Genomic DNA, 17760 nt, shown 5'->3' on the forward strand with positions numbered 1-17760 from the left:
AATGTGAAACTATAATGCCAAAGTGAATGTTATCAAATGGTCTGTACAAAGCCCCGATTTAAATCATATGGGGGCGAATTGAATACCAAGGTCATGGCAGAAGACTGACAAATCTGGGGGAGCTGGAGAGGTTTTGTCAAAGAATGGGCTGGGGGAGTGCTCCGGAGATATGTGTGAGACTTAAAACACAATCACAAAGATTGCAGTCTGTGATCCATCAAAAAAGACAGACTTTTTTTTTAATGAAAAACATATATTCACTATACCGTAGAATGTAAATAACAAATATCACTAATATCATAACATTTTGGATCATCAACCATTGTGCTTGTGTTCAGTATTTCTTGCAAGCTTATAAAGGTTGAATATTTTCAATTCTCGGCACACGGTAGCATATTAGCAAACATTTTTGGTTGAACATGTAGAAGACAAGAAAGTGCCCATATACAGTAAAGTCTCGTTATATCGATATCGGATATATCGATAGTCCCGGTTATATCGATACTATTTCTATGCACGCACGGAGAAAATTACATGCAAACAGGGTCGGATATATCGATAGTCCCGGTTATATCGATATTTTTTCGGACTTCCTTGAATATCGATATAACGAGACTTTACTGTATATTAGTATCAATGTTGTCACATTTGTCAGGATTTTACAATGAAGCATTTTGTGCACATTAGAAGCTTGCTCATTGCAATTACTTGGTGTGACAGTGTATCAATTTAACGTAAGGTTCAGACTTTCATTGTGCCCCCCTACACGCATAAATGCTCAGGTTTGTGTGTGTTTCTACCATTTGTGTGCCTTTTATTGTTGCAATTTCCTCTGAGCTTCCTTCCACTGACTGACGGGCAGGTGCTGTTTTCTCGGGCCTGGCTAATCTGTGTAGATCTATATTAAACAGTGAAGCGGAGCCAGAGTATCCGTTCTCAGCTTATGCCTGTCATCTCTACATCTCCCTACCACCCTGCCTCGCTATCAGGTGTCTATCAAGACTTGCGATTCATTTCATTCCCCCATTTAATAGTCCATTTCTTTCTTAATGATGGTATATTCACTTTTCAAAATCTGCCATTTTGATTGGCTAGGTTTTGCCTCCTGCGCCAAGACGACCCGAGTGGTGACTTTGATTCATTTGTTTGCACAAAGCCTCTCATGAGTCGTCACCTTACTGTGATGGAGGGGTTTGTGTGTCCCAATGATCCTAGGAGCTAGGTTATCTGGGGCTTTATGCCCCTGGCAGGGTCACCCAAGGCAAACAGGTCCTGTATGAGGGACCAGACAAAGTACAACTCAAAAGACCCCACATGAAGAGAAATATAAATGGACTTGGTTTTCCCCTGTCCGGACGCAGGTAAACGGGGCCCCTCTCTGGAGCCAGGCCTGGAGATGGGGCTTTTGGCGAGCGCCAGGTGGCCGGGCCTACACCCATGGGGTCAGGTCGGGCTCAGCCCGAAGAGGAAACGTGGGTCCCCCTTCACACGGGCTCACCACCCGTGAGAGGGGCCAGAGGGGTCGGGTGCATTGTGAGCTGGGCGGCAGCCAAAGGCGGGGACCCTGGCGGTCCGACCCTCGACTGCAGATGCTAGCTCTTGGGACGTGGAACGTCACCTCTCTTACAGTGAAGGAGCCCGAGCTGGTGCACGGGGTCGAAAAGTTCCGACTAGACATAGTTGGGCTTGCCTCCACACACAGCCTGGGTTCCGGTACCAGCCCTCTCGAGAGGGGTTGGACTCTCTTCCACTCTGGGGTTGCCCACGGTGAGAGGCGTAGAGCAGGTGTCAGCATACTTATTGCCCCCCGGCTCGCCACCTGTATGTTGGGATTCACCCCGGTAGACGAAAGGGTTGCTTCCCTCCGCCTTCAGGTGGGGGGACGGGTTCTGACTGTTGTCTGTGCATATGCACCAACCAGCAGTACAGTGTACCCATCCTTTTTGGAGACCTTAGGGGGTGTGCTGGAGAGCACTCACCCTGGGGACTCCCTTGTTCTGCTGGGTGATTTCAATGCTCATGTGGGCAATGACAGTGAGACCTGGAGGGGCGTGATTGGGAGGAACGCCCCCCCCCCCCCCCCCCACCCCCCTGATTAGAACAGGAGTGGTGTTTTGTTATTGGACTTCTGTGCTCAACACGGATAGTCTATAACAAACACTTTATTCAAACATAAGGATGTCCATATGTGCACGTGGCACCAGGACACCCTTGGTCGCAGTTCGATGATTGACTTTGTAGTTGTATCATCGTATTTGCGGTCTCATTTTTGGACACTCGAGTGAAGAGAGGGGCGGAGCTGTCAACTGATCACCACCTGGTGGTGAGTAGGCTCCGTTGGTGGGGGAAGATTCCAGTCCGACCTGGCAGACCCAAATGTGTTGTGAGGGTTTGTTGGGAACATCTTGCGGAATCCCCTGTCAGAAGGAGTTTCAACCCCCACCTCCGGCAGAACTTTACACATGTCCCGGGGGAGGTGGGGGAGATTGAGTCTGAATGGACCATGTTCCGTTCCTACCTTGCTGAGGCAGCAAATCGGAGTTGTGGCCGTAAGGAGGTTGGTGCCTGTCGTGGCGGCAACCCCCGTACTCGCTGGTGGACACCAGTAGTAAGTGATGCCGTAAAGCTGAAGAAGGTATCCTATCGGGCCTATATGGCCTGTGGGACCCCTGAGACAGCTAAGAGGTATCCATTAGCCAAGCAGAATGCAGCCTCAGTGGTCGCCGAGGCAAAAACACGAGCATGGAAAGAGTTCGGTGAGGCCATGGAAGCCGATTTCCGGACCGTTTCGAAGAAATTCTGGTCCACCAGCCGGCGTCTCAGGAGGGGAAAGCAGTGCACCACTAACACTGTGCACAGTGAGGATGGGGCGCTGCTGACCTCGACTCGAGACGTCGGGAACCGGTGGGCAGAGTACTTCGAAGACCTCAACAACTCCACCAACACGCCTTCCTTGGAGGAAGCAGTGTCTGGGGACTCCGAGGTGGGCTCGCTGATCTTTGTGGCTGAAGTCACCGAGGTGGTTAAAAAGCTCCTCTGTGGCAAGGCACCGGGAGTGGATGAGATCCGCCGGGAGTTCCTCAAGGCTCTGGATGTTGTGGGGCTGTCTTGGCTGACATGCCTCTGCAACATTGCGTGGTCATCGGGGAGAGTGCCTCTGGATGGTCAGACCGGGGTGGTTGTCCCCCTTTTTAAAAAGGGGGATCGGAGGGTGTGTTCCAACTACAGAGGGATCACACTCCTCTGCCTTCCTGGAAATGTCTATTCAGGGGTTCTAGAGGGGCGGGTCTGTCGGAAAGTCAAGTCTCAGATTGAGGAGGAACAGTGTGGTTTTCGTCCTGGCCGCGGAACAGTGTACCAGCTCTACACCCTTAGCAGGGTCCTCAAGGGTGCATGGGAATTCGCCCAACCAGTCGACATGTGCTTTGTGGACTTGGAGAAAGCGTTTGACCGTGTCCCTCGTGGAGTTTTGTGGAGGGTGCTTCGGGAGTATGGGGTACAGGAGCGCCTGATACGGGCCGTTCGGTCCCTATACGACCGCTGTCAGAGTCTGGTTCGCATTGCCGGCAGGAAGTCGGAATCATTTCCAGTGAGGGTTGCGCTCCGCCAAGGCTGCCCTTTGTCACCGATTCTGTTCATAACCTTTATGGACAGAATTTCTAGGCGCAGCCGAAGCATTGAAGGTCTCCATTTTGGTGGCCTAGGTATAGCATCTCGGTGTTTTGCAGATGATGTGGTACTGTTGGGACCTTCAAGTGGAGCTCTCCAACTCTCTCTCGAGCATTTCGCAGTCGAATGTGAAGCGGCTGGGATGAGAATCAGCACCTCCAAATCTGAGACAGTGGTTCTCAGTCGGAAAAGGGTGGAGTGCCCTCTCCGGGTCGAGGAGGAGATTTTGCCTCAAGTGGAGGAGTTTAAGTATCTGGGAGTCTTGTTCACGAATGAGGGTGTGAGGGAGCGAGAGGTCAACAGGCGGATCGGTGCGGCGTCTGCTGTGATGCGGACTTTGTACCGATCGGTCGTGGTGAAGAAGGAGCTGAACCAAAAAGCAAAGCTCTCAATTTACTGGTCGATCTACATCCCAACCCTCATCTATGGTCACAAGCTATGGGTTGTGTCCGAAAGAACGAGATACCGGATGCAAGCGGCCGAAATGAGCTTTCGCCTCCGCTGCTCCTCCACATAGAGAAGAGCCAGATGAGGCTCGGGCATCTGATTAGGATGCCCCCTGGACGCCTCCCTGGTGAGGTGTTCTCAGCATGCCCCACTGGCAGGAGACCCCGGGGATGACCCAGGACACGCTGGAGAGACTATGTCTCCCAGCTGGCCTGGGAACGCCTCGGGATCCGCCAGGACGAGCTAGAAGTGCCTGGGGAGAGGGAAGTCTGGGCTTCCCTACTGAAGCTGCTGCCCCCGCGACCCGACCCCGGATAAGCGGCAGAAGATGGATGGATGGATGGATGGATGGATGGATGGATGGATGGATAGATGTTTGCACAGAGCAGTTCGGCATGAAATATTTTCACTCATTCTGTCCAACTGCTCTCGGTCTCCATCTGACAGGCACTTTTTAGGGTGAGGATATAAAACCCTGGCATTTACCTCTCTAACTTACCCCTCCTGTCCTATCAGATGCTGTCCATTTTTTTCCATGGCCGAGGCACTCTGCCGATGCTTTGATACTGCCGCTGTCTCTGAAGAACAGGAAATGAAAAATCTTTTTTCCCACCTCCAATCGGTTGCTCCAGTCCTTTATCATACAGAAACACTGAATCCCTGCAACACCCGTCTTTCAGTTCTCTAATGAACTCATTTTGCAAGAAGAGAGAATGCCATCTTATCTTTCCAGAGGAGGCCTTCTGCAAAACACACACACACACGCACGCACACACACACACACACACAAGCACTCACACACACACACATACACACACGGTCTCTTAGATATTTTTTTTAAATAAAAACACAAGCCAACACTTGGTCATCTCATTACAGGGGAAAAATAAATAAATAATCCATATTTTCAATATGTATAAATTCATATAAATTGCTTGATTGGCCTTCTCTGCTTTCGCCAGGTTGCACATAATCTCTTAGCTCTCTAAATAATAATGATAATAATAATAATAATAATAATAATAATAATAATTAGAATAATAAGTGTCCTTGAGAGCTTTGAAAATTTATTATTATATAATATATATAAATATAATATAATATAATATAATATAATATAATATAATATATATATAAATATATAAATATATAAATATATAAATATATAAATAAATGTTTTGACATATGACATACAGTCTATATTTAGCAGGTTTAATAATAATTTAACCACAATGACACACACTGGACGCATGGACAAACAATGAAGAATGTTAAGACAGAGGTAGGACGTGGGTCACCCCTTAGTGATGGGAGATTGGTTTAATACCTGGGTCTTCAAATTTGCTTGACTTAATCCACCCCTTTCATACTAAAACCATAAAATCATGTTGTATATTATTCAAAAATGCAATAGCAAGTCATTGTGCCTCAAATATAATTTTGAAGCAGTTCAGAATCAATACTGTATTTTCAAATAATATCATCATTAAAAACATGATTAAAAAATAAGGCCCTGACCGCTCATAACTGTTAATACACACTTTCACATTAAGCAACATCTAAACCAACAAACTAAAATACAAAAATACCCCGGAGTACATATCACTGGATCACAATTTACTCACAAATAGACTTATTGTGAACTCTGGGTTGGTCTAATCGGCCACAAAGCTGATTCAGAATATATATATATATATATATATATATATATATATATATATATATATATATATATATATATATATATATATATATATCTATCAGAATCAGGCCTCCTCTGGAATCAGGCCTCCTCTGGAAAGAAGTTGTTGTAATACAAGCAAGCTGTTTGGTCCATCACTCAGCGCTGGGGTGTACTGAACCTGATCAGATTTTGACGCTGACAACAGTTCTTACATTTGGATATACACACTCATACACTCCCTCTTACTCAGACACACACATTTAATCTGATGCAATCTCTAATGCCAAGCAGAGATTTAATTAGATTTAGATTTCATTTCGTCTATACCTTCTGTGGTGTCATAAAGTCCCAAAGTAGAATTAACCAGCGCTCTAATCCTAATCTTGTTTTCTAATGCACACTTTCATTCCTCACGAGCACCTTCTTAGTCGCATCCAGTGTGCAAAGCATCTATGTCCAGCCCTCGTCCATCGTCACCTCCATTTTGCCGCTCATTTGTCTTCCATGGAGTCGTAATGTGGCTCTCACATGATTTGCATACAAAGTGCTCCAGTGTGTGGAAGGCCTAAGATTGCCTTTATACTTGAGCACACACATCATTGATAAAGAAGCCTATGGAATACCCTCAATCATTCTGTCACTCATCTTTTTACAACCATATCTGTTTTTATTTCCAAACCGCCAATTTTCACTTAGTTCTTCTGCGTGGAGTCCATCTCACAATCAGAATATATGTTTTAGCTTTGCTTTTTATTCAAATTAACATCGTTTTACACCCGCCTACCATGTCCCAAAAGATTGTATGTCTCAGGTTATCTTCCGCCGAGGTTACAACAGACATGACCATACATGCATCATTCATTATCCTAAATATCTCCTGTCACGCAAAAACACTGTAACCTTATGGGTTTAAGAACACCGTTCATATAGAAATTTTAATATGTAATGGATTCAAGACGAGAAAATTTCTCTAATTTGAAGTTTTCAATATCGGACCTTTACGCCCTTTTTTGACAGCTGGCCACTTCAACGCATGCGCACAACACCAGATGCGCGGCCCATTAAAAATATCAAGCCACACGGATGTTTATACAGCGGTGGGAAAGGGTTGTGGCTTTTTTCAAAATAAAGTTTTTTTATTTTCATCGATACAAAGGAAAATAAAAACGAATAAGTCGTTCGAATGCACCTCGTTTGGACATAGAACACAATGATTACATTGATAAAACGTTCAAGAATTTCACAAAAACACCACAGTCGGATGAAACAATTGAAAGAATTGACAAAGAAAATAGACCTTTACAAAAAAAAAACCGGTTTTGCCGGATGTCGCTAATCACCCTGTCTAACTTTATTACGCCGGGTACTAGCAGCGGCGACCAGACTTAACCTCGAGCGCTAACTGTCGTTGATATTTTATGAATATGTCCGGCATTAAGGCTTCTCGCGCTACTAGGTGACCGAGGACCTAGCAGGTTTAGACGGCATGGCGCTGGTCACCGTGCAGCGGTCACCGACACCGAGCACTACCTCGAGCCCCTGTGTGTCGGTAAGTGTCGGTCAACTGTTTTGACATCTGGTTGAAAGCTTCGTCTCTATCACTCGTTTTGCTTGCCTTTTTATTGCTGATCCTGCACATGTAGTGCTAACTTATTATACGCCCCTCAAGGGGTTTCTCCGTCCGTATTATCTGTTTCCCAATTAAATCTACAATTTTTTTAAATAGTACAGTAATGTAGCTATTTCAATAGCACTTTGCTAACCTACTTCCTCTTGAGTCTATTCAGGAAGACGTGTGACTTTTGTCAGTGTTTGGATAATTGATAGTCTGTACGTAGAGTTGTTGAAAGATGTGGTAGTTGTTCGACAAGTGTTTTCATATCAGCATCCTGTCTGCTACATTAACTTCCATTAAGGCGACTCGGCAAAGTGACAGTGAGGATAAAGGAGCCGCCTTGAAGGGAGGTTAGTGTGACAGCCATGTCAGAACCTTCGAGGGGTCCTCTTATCTCCTCTGCCTCCGAAATGGGGCCTTAAAGCTGCTGACGCACACTCAGACAGGTTGAGTTGGCATGGCTTCTTTAGATAAAATAGCCTTGTAAGCCGAATGTGGTCAGTGTTGGCTGAGGATGGAAACACAAACGACATATGTGTTGGAATTGAGGACCATCACCTTTGGAGACCTGATAATTTAGTGTCATCCATCCATACTTTTGGTACAGCCTCGTGTCCTCAGGGTCAGGGTGTGGAATGGTCTTGTCGCTGAGTACTGGGCTGAAGCTGAACCAGTGGCGGATCTAGCAAGTTTTATCTGGGTCGAGCAGAGATCTTGTTTCAGTTTTGTTTGTTTATTTGAGTGGTTTCATACTCATCGTTGACTTTTGAACTATGAGCAAGTTACGAAACACCTCGCATAGGTGGCCGCGTCAATAACTTTTGCCCTGTCCATCATTCGTCCATTGCCATCCTGTACTTGAAATAAATCATATGATTGATTGTCTTCGGTATGTTATTTAGCCTCATTTATACGATGAAGAAAAGTTACCCTTTTCTACATTTCATATAAGTTGTCAAACTCGAAAGACCATTTCAAACCTTGAGCAATCACAAATAAGATACTCTTACGTGACTGACTGTTGTCAGACTGGGATGGTAAGATACGGGTAAAATGCACTTGACGTGACTTTTTCCTCTGCAGTAGACAATTGTGCAACGAGGTGACTCCACTTGTCTGCATACCTGACTCACGGCAGAGCTTCTTTTTTCATGAAGGCGTGGCTCAAAGTGTGAGTCAATGCAAAACCCATGATTAAAACGTTTTTAAGAACAATATCACAAACATTTAACTTTTATACACCGTCAGTATATATATATATATATATATATATATATATATATATATATATATATATATATATATATATATATATATATATTGTGTCACCGTTTCAGGACAAAAGCCTTTACACTTAGGGGCGATTTTGATTCTTCAGTGAAAATAACTCACATGCTTTTGGAATGTGGGCAGAAGTCTGAATACCTGGGGAAAACCTACACAAGCACAATTAGAGCCCACAAACACAGAGAAAGGATATACAAAATACAAATCTTTGAGCTGCTGAACACGCTTTATAACTACCAGTGTCGGAAAAAGCCTTCTCTGCTGGCCTAAAAATATCTGAATCACAGACTGATGTTAATTATATTTTGTCTATCAATTTTTTTTAAATAATTTCAAATTGTCTTTCAGCTTTCTTTTTACTACTTTTCCCCTCTTTGCGCTGATTCCAGATGTGTGTTTTTGCATTCAAGCATTTAACCAATCACATTTCAGCCATCATTTGTTACCAGGGTCAGAAATCTACCTGGACACCTTCACAATCAGTTCTGCAGGCCCTGGAGTATAAAAATTAATGGCAGTGAAACAGTTGCTTGAACCAATCAGAGTTCGAGTTGGCAACCCAAGGCCTGCTCGAAGGTGCTAACAACGTCAGAGTTTTCGCAAATTATGATTGGCTAGTCACTAGCCAATCATGGTATTACTAGCCACGAGTGATAAGCGCATACTGGCCAGAGTTAGCACATTTTTTTCTGTAGCGAGCTGCATAAGCAAATACATTGTTGTGTCGATGTAATATCGTTTTTGTCAACTCGCAATGGCTGAAGGAGGAGAAGAAATGGATTTGGTTGGAGTTTTACTGTTAAAGCCATTTTCAAGATGGACTTTTCAAGAAAAATAAATCATTAAGAAAGGGTGATCAGTTATTTCCTGGCTAATGGTACCCTCTAGTGGACTTGTAGTGAATCACACCACACTTTTTTTCAGTTTGGATTAATTGAGATGGAGCACTACTTGCTCCATGCTTAGCGATGAAATCCACGGCCTGCCACTAATAACTTACTCATACGCTGTGCTTGAATTGAATCAATTAACTTTGGGATCAATTCACTTTAATCATTCCAACAGTTCCACCAATGACATTGACATCAATGTTTACTTCATTCTTCATTTACTGACTTGATGGCTATGCATGCACAAGAAACCCAACAAAAAGCACATTTAAATTTTTTATAACCCTTCAACAACCAATCATACCAATACTGTAGTCGTAATCGATTTAACTTCCGAGCAGAACAATAAATGACTGCCAGAAAGGCGTAGTGATATTCCTCATACTTTCCTCCCTACTTTTCTCGCGTTCTGCCAGGAGACACATCTTCCCAATTATTGACCCCGGAGGCATCGCAGCTCACATTACTCGCATGCAACACAGCAAGGAAGCCACCCTTGTGTGGGATAATCTGCCTAGCAGCCCAACCAAAGCCCCTCCTCCCATTGGCTCACTCCCCTGCACCTGTATGCAGCTGTGGTAACCACAGAGATGATCTTGTGCATTTAACCTCATTGCTTATTGTGGCGTCGCAACATAACTGCTAGGACGTTATCGGACGATTTGAACAGTTCGGTGACATGCAACACATGATCGACTGTTTACACGGCCCAAGACCGACATCAATTTTGGTGTCTAGGCAACTGCATTTCTCAATCGTACACTCCTAAAGTAAGAGCCTCAAGGATTGAGGGAGGAAGGTATTCATGACTTTTGCGGTCAAAGGAAAAGCGTGGGTCAGTTATATATTATTTTCTGCACTATAAGGCACACCAAAAAGAACTTATTTCTTTCACAAAATGACCATGCCCCTCATAATCCGGTGCGCTTTATGTATCGAAAATATTTTAAAATACAGTAAAGTCTCGTTATATTGATATCGGATATATCGATAGTCCCGGTTATATCGATACTATTTCTATGCACGCACGGAGAAAATTACATGCAAACAGGGTCGGATATATCGATAGTCCCGGTTATATCGATATTTTTTCGGACTCCCTTGGATATCGATATAACGAGACTTTACTGTATGTCATTCATTTAATGTGCCCCTTATAATGCGGTTCACCTTATGTATGGAAAAGGTTTTTAAATATGTAATTCATCGAAGATGCACCTTATATTCCAGAAAATATGGGACTTGTTCATAGCTGTCTTGCAATAAAATAAACAACAACTGAAGACCAAGAAGTCATGTTGAATGTATTCAGTACTACCAGTTTAGTCGGAGTTAATTGCAACATGATATAACCAAAGCATCAAATTAAAGTGAAACTACGGGATGGCTGATTCGGAGCATAACCCAAGCATTCACGAGGGTTGACAGATTGATGCTGAAGAGAAAGTTGCTGAATTTTGGGATTACCACCAGGATTAAAATGTTTGTGGTGGTCTGGTTCCTTTTTTGGGCGGGAGGATATAATTGCATTTTTTGGTGGGGGGTGGATAGGAGTGAGGAGCGATTGAAAAGCAGGGAGTGTATTTAAGCTTTACCCCTGATGTCTGTTCGGAGTAGAGTACCTGCGATCATAAATGAAAAATCACATTATTTTTGCAGTGGAGGTTGAATTGACTGACAGATGGTGATATCCATTTTTTTTTTATTATATTTTTTTCTAGGAGTCGGGCAGTGGTGAGGATGACTGTCGCTCCCAGCCCAGAAGGTAAGACCATATCCTGTTTAGTCATTCACGCCCCTCCTAACCCTCACGTCATCCCCTTCGTTTCTTTCTCAGTGTGTATACTGCAGTGTTAGAGATGTGCCACTAGGGGGTGGTTGCTGATCAATGTTAGTACAGTTGCATTTTTTTCAGCAATGTTCCTCCTATTCCCATCACTTAATTTTGATTATACTCCAAATAAAATGAGTGCAGCATTCAGTTCAATTGAATTCGGTCATAACAATTCGATTATATCAACGATCAAGACTAACCTAATGTTAGTAATGTGCTGGACAATGCAATAGCTGTTCGCATTCACCAAAAGATACACTTTTCACTCCCATTTTTGGTCACAAGAATATACAAAAAAATTATATTAAAATATTTTGCAGATGTTTATATTTTTTTTCCAACTTCCAAAAAATCAGGAATACTCATTGTCATGACATCATGGGTTTTCTCTAGGTACTCTTTTTCATTCTGTTTTGAATTTGATGCCAGCAACTCAATCCAAATTCCGGGACAGGGACTTTGTTTTGTCGTCGTTCCTTTTGATAACAGTGAAAAAGCTTTTTGTTGACATGAAGAAAATCTTGTTGCATTTAGTTTGGTTGTCAAGTCACAACGCTGAGCTTCTGCTCTCGACGGCACATGAACTGAAAAAGAGTCAAACACAAATATGTATGCTCTACTCTTACTTGTGATGCTGTTGAAATGTCTGCAATGTCTTTCAAGGTCACGCTCAATGGAGACTGCATCGCCGTGACTCAATCGATATTCAGCATTTACTCAATACATTAATGTAACAGATCACACTCATAGTTCACGATATGCAGCTCTGGAAAAGGAGAGGAATATAACGATTGTTTTAATACATATTGTTTAAATTATTGATGTGATTTAGAATTTGATCGCAGATCATGATCAAAACAAGAAGCATTGCTTTTTTTTACTGAGATGCGTGATGCCCGAGCAAACTAAAATGAAAGGTCAAATTCAGTCCCTGCCTCCGCTACAATGTTCAATGTTAGAGTCCCTCATGGTTGCAACCGAGCCGTGTCACAGTTCTCGCTTTATATTCACCTGCTACATTAACAATATGTGATGTAACCATCGATAATATATGCACACAAAAAAACACAATGAGAATCACTGTGGCTTTTGTATTGAACAATTATTGGAATGCAAGTTCAACATTTCAAGATGCTTGTCATCTCTAACCCTTGTTAAATCAATTAAGGCATTTGTCATAGATCCCAAAGATAACAAATGGAGCTTTCTCAAATCAAACAGCTCTCTGTACCATCTGCGTCATTTCCATTGTATTACTTCTTCTTCACCCTCTATTTGACATTCTCTCTCATGTTTCATTTATGTGCATTTTGGACCCTTTCACCCTCCCATAAGTCTCAGAAGTCAACTCTGAACTCTGACCTTGCCTGGTAAATTTGGGTTATTTGTGGCATCAATCAATGCACATAATACTTAATACATAATACAAACTGGAAAACAGCTGCCATTGTTGCAATTGCACTTGGGTTTGACTTTGTTTCTTCATCCATGAAAAAATGATACAAGCAACACCCAAAAATATTTTTACAAATAATACAACTAATGTTGTATTAACATTGGGATCACGGATCCCAATGTCAGGTATGCAAGTGTGTTATATACTGATTTTTAAGCATAATGACACCACACTAATGAACCTTCAACACACACACCCATAATAACTAAAAGTGCATATGTTCCTCATTATTTGTTAGGTAATATTTGAACATTGCAGCCGCTGGTAAAGTCATAGCAAGTGACAAACTTTGCACATATTCCCACATGCATCAATAACGTCTGCTTTCAAAATTCGTTCAGCACCGCTGAAAGTACAAACATGCTGGGTTCTTTTTGAGTGACCCCCAAATGTGTATGATGTAACACCAGTGTTCCAATTAACTTGGTTGGCCACTCTGTGCATGGATCCAAGAAGCTGTAACGGCTAGTGGAAAGGCCAGAGAAACTGAGTTCAAATCAAAGTCTCGACATTTTATACCAACGTAACCTGTTCTGCTTGTTGGCATTAATGTGACAGCTTGACACACTCAAAACTCGGATCATGGAACTTATAATGAATCTTTTAACACGCATGCTGTGGACGGTCTAAACGTCACAATGTATTTGGTTTATCTCCAATCTGTATTCCAGTAGGTCCTCTTTCCACACTAATCCTGGACAGGAAATTAAAAAAAAGGTTGGGGAAAGTGCGTCATATTATTAAACCAAGCACACTGTTCATATTTACAGTGTATATACAGTAAAGTCTCGTTATATCGATATTCAAGGGAGTCCGAAAAAATATCGATATAACCGGGACTATCGATATATCCGACCCTGTTTGCATGTAATTTTCTCCGTGCGTGCATAGAAATAGTATCGATATAACCGGGACTATCGATATATCCGATATCGATATAACGAGACTTTACTGTATCTATAAAGAAAAAGCCATTATTTTTGATTAAAAAAATCAGATAGTTAGAATTTCTAATATACCATTTATTACATAATATGGTATGTTATTGGGGAAAAGTATATGGAACAACACTGAACACTCCAAAGAAAATTAATATTAATATCAAAATAATATGGGAGGTGCTTTTTTTGTGCAGATGTTCAACAATGAAGAATGCGTAACAACAAACAACTAGTTGACCTGAGCGGTTCCAAAACTAGTACCATATTTTTCGGTCTATAAGATGCACCAGAGTATAAGGTGCATCCCCAATGAATAATGTATTTTAAAACTTTTTCCATCTGTAAAGCGCACCTCCGAAGAATGTAAAAAAATGTTTTCTATAATCTATAAATATATATAGGTTTTCCAAATATAAGACACACCACATTATAAGGTGCTACAATAGAGGCTGGGGTTACGCACGACTTTTTATACAGGGAGTCAGTGGCTGCTTACAGTAGTTGCCAGACCTGTTGAGGCTCAATATGACTTATATATGACAATATGACATATAAGGCACTCCGGCGTATAAGCGCTGGGTCAACTTTTCAAGAAAATTCAGGCTTTTGGTTGCGCATTGTACACCGGAAAATACGGTAATACATCAGTTTCCCACATACAAGTAAAATCATGATCAAAAACATTTATTTGGTTTGCCGGTCATAACAACGATCCAAGGGAAGAGGTCATTCTAAAGTGGCTCATAGTAAAAATGAGACGGCCTGGTCCTGAATGAAGAATCTCGTGTGGCCCTTTATAACATGACCTATTTGAATTCAAACTTCAGCCCATCATTGACCTCCATGTGTCTGTTCCTTTTCTCAGAGTCCAGTTGTGTAACTTCTCCATAACTCCGCTAAACAACAAACAACCTCCCTCTCATGTTACCAGCCGGCAATCCAGGTTCCCACCAAAGGCCAGTTAATTTGACCACCCTAAAATGAGCCTCACGGCTAATGCATTAGAACAGCTGTGTTTGGGTTGTGCGCTAACAGGAGAGGACACTAGCTAAATGACTTTGTGACGCAACAGTTGTACGTAGGAAGGTGAGTCCATGTGTGGTGGAGCAAGGCGAAAGTAGAACAGGTGCTGGCATGTTTGTGTCGTTTGTGATGTAATCAGTTCTATTCTGAGGGTGTCACATGGAAAGAGCAATGTTGAATATCAACATTCATTATGAGTTGCGGTTGACGTTAAATACGTACATTGCTAAGAACCGTTGTTTTTGTTTTTATTGGACTCGAAATGATGGGGTGGCCGACAAGTTAGCACATCTTGCCTCACATTACAGAGGTTCAGATTTCGATTCCTGCTCCGGCCTTCCTGTGGAGCGTTTGTATTTTGTCCACTTGTTTGCGTGCTTTTTTTCCGGGTACTCCGGTTTCCTCCCACTTTCCGAAAACATGCGTGGCAGGTTAATGGAACATTCTGAATTGTCCTTAGGTGTGATTGTGAGTATGTGTGGTTGTCTATATGTGCACTGGTGTAGGACTGGGCTCCAGCATGCCTATGACTATCATGAGGATAAGCAGACTTGAAAATGACAAGTGCATCAAAATTGTTCAAATATTTACTACGTTTATACCAAATCACTTATCGCTTGGAATGTCATAATTACAATGACGAATTATAAATGATGTCGTCAAACGGATTTGTGAAATAAGACATTGCAGCAAACTCAACCATTGAATTTGGATTGGATTGGATTTGCCTTGATTAGTCTCGCAGTGGAGAAATTTACATTTCACAGCAGAAAAGTTATGAAAGGAATGAAAGTAGAAAAACAAAATACAGGAGCTGCTGGAAAAGCAGCCACTCAGCAAAAAAAAAAGTTTCATAACAAATAACATGACAACACAAAGACACAGAGAGTCATTTATTCTTTCTGCACCCTCTTTGTTACACGAAGCAGTTCCAGATGAAAGAGGAGAGAATCAAAGCATCTCTTCACCAGTGTATCAGGGACATCATGGTGGAATGTACCATGTCGACTACAAGCTAAATGTTGAAAGTAAACACACAGCTGTAGCATCCATGGACGAAAAGAGATTGTCTCACATCTCCTGTCCCACATAAATCCGCTTCAATTCCAAGCCGCGACAGTTTCACATACGCAGCGGCGCTCTGCGCTGACGCTCCTTTCTTCTTATCGCGTAACCATGTGCATTAACTATGTTGACTTTCGGATCATTCTGTGCTGCCATCGTCTATATGTGAGACCAAAAGCTAATCTATTTTTAGCCTTGTCATGTGTTGTGATGCCTTTGTGCTGGCAGGTGAAAGTTCCGCTTCTGTGCCCTTTGGCAGCCCAAAGTGATACCATCTGTATTTAGTTTATTTTATTTGGGGATGGGAGTAGGGCGAGGTGGCTGATACAAAGTCCCCAAAACATTTTTTTTTTTTTCGGTCAAAAAAAGAACTCACCACAACATACATATGTTACTTAATCTTAACATATATTTAATTCAAAACCACTCTCATCAGTCAGTGTAAATTACCTCTGGCCGCATATAATGAACCAATCACAGTTATTTGAACAAATACAAAAACAGCTAAGACGTTGACAGGAGACACTGGACATTTTTCACACGAGGATATGAGATATAAAGGGCGGCTCGGTAGTCGAGTGGTTAGCACACCGGCTTCACAGTGCAGAGGCCGCCGGTTCGCGTGCCACCCCGGCCTCCCTGTGTGGAGTTTGCATGTCCTCCCCGGGCCCATGTTTGTTTTCTCCGGGTCCTCCGGTTTCCTCCCACATTCCAAAAACATGCATGGCAGGCAGATTGAACACTGTAAATTGTCTCTAGGTGTGAGTGTGAGAGTGATTGTTGTACGTCTTTGTGTGCCCTGCGATTGGCTGGCAACCAATTCAGAGTGTCCCCCGCCTCGTGCCCGAGGACAGCTGGGATAGGCTACCCCCCAGCGCGACCCTATTGGAATAAGCGGTCCGGGAAATGGATGGATGAGATATAAAGTGTTTACGTAGATAGGCATGAGCGTTTCATGCTGCCAAGCGGCTTTGAGAATGTGCTAATTTCAATGTCATATACATCAAGGTAAAAAGTGGCCATTCCATGTAGGACAAAAAATGTTGTCTGCGGACACAAGGACCTGTATCACACAGCCATCTTCCAATACAAGCCATTTAATGGTAGGGGTGATTTTGGGGTTGTCAATGAATTTTCACCCTTACAGTTGTTGAGTGTGCAACCCTAACCCCAACTCCCACATCTTCAAGAGCATGTTGCGGCATCCAAATCCCACATTTTTTCAAACATTCCATAACAAAGTCAAGCAATTTTCATTATTAAAAAAAGAATATCCAGTCCAGAGAGATGACATAATAGCATTTATTTTGAGGAGGCCTGAATCACACAATTGAGTTAAACGCTGTGTTGGCCAGCAAGTTTGTTGGGAACGTGGAAGTAGATAGAGTTTGCATGCAAGGCAATATTTGAGACACAGTACATGTAATTCAAACACAAAAACCTGATTACTATAAGTGACTTGAAAGACTTTTTTTTCAAATGCATGCATGCATGCAATGGACAGGTTAACAACTGCTTAACAAATAGATCACCAAACAATGCAAAACAATTTAATTGGTGAGAACAGCAAATACAATTTTATTAAATGCCCATATGTAAGAAATTGTGTTTCAAATTAGGTGTTTATTTGCTACTTATTTATTTGCAATTAATATTTTGTTCAATTCAATACTTGGCTGAAAAGAAGAGTGTGTGTTCATCTCCACTTAGGGTCACATTCCACTTCAGCGCCAGATGACTCGAGATGACTGCTTAACATTACTTTGCTTCTTATGTAAGAAGCACAAGATTTGGGTGTGGAGAAGCTACAAGTCATCTCAAAAGCAAATCAAAAAACTTGCAGATTTAT

General features: G+C 42.4%; 1 protein-coding gene across 1 annotated transcript in view; it reads left to right on the forward strand.

Annotated features, from left to right (window-relative positions):
* The first annotated feature begins 7156 nt into the window (after positions 1 to 7156).
* Positions 7157 to 17760, forward strand: part of ssh2a (slingshot protein phosphatase 2a) — a 32604-nt gene continuing 22000 nt past the window's right edge. The window contains exons 1-2 of the mRNA XM_089013834.1: positions 7157 to 7349; positions 11314 to 11357. Of these exons, the coding sequence (XP_088869960.1) occupies positions 7287 to 7349; positions 11314 to 11357 (107 nt within the window). The 5' untranslated portion in view covers positions 7157 to 7286. The remainder of the gene's footprint in view (positions 7350 to 11313; positions 11358 to 17760) is intronic.

Source organism: Hippocampus bargibanti, linkage group LG14, assembly GCF_051943395.1.
Source record: "Hippocampus bargibanti isolate YZ-2025 linkage group LG14, ASM5194339v1, whole genome shotgun sequence".
Lineage (NCBI taxonomy): Eukaryota > Metazoa > Chordata > Actinopteri > Syngnathiformes > Syngnathidae > Hippocampus > Hippocampus bargibanti.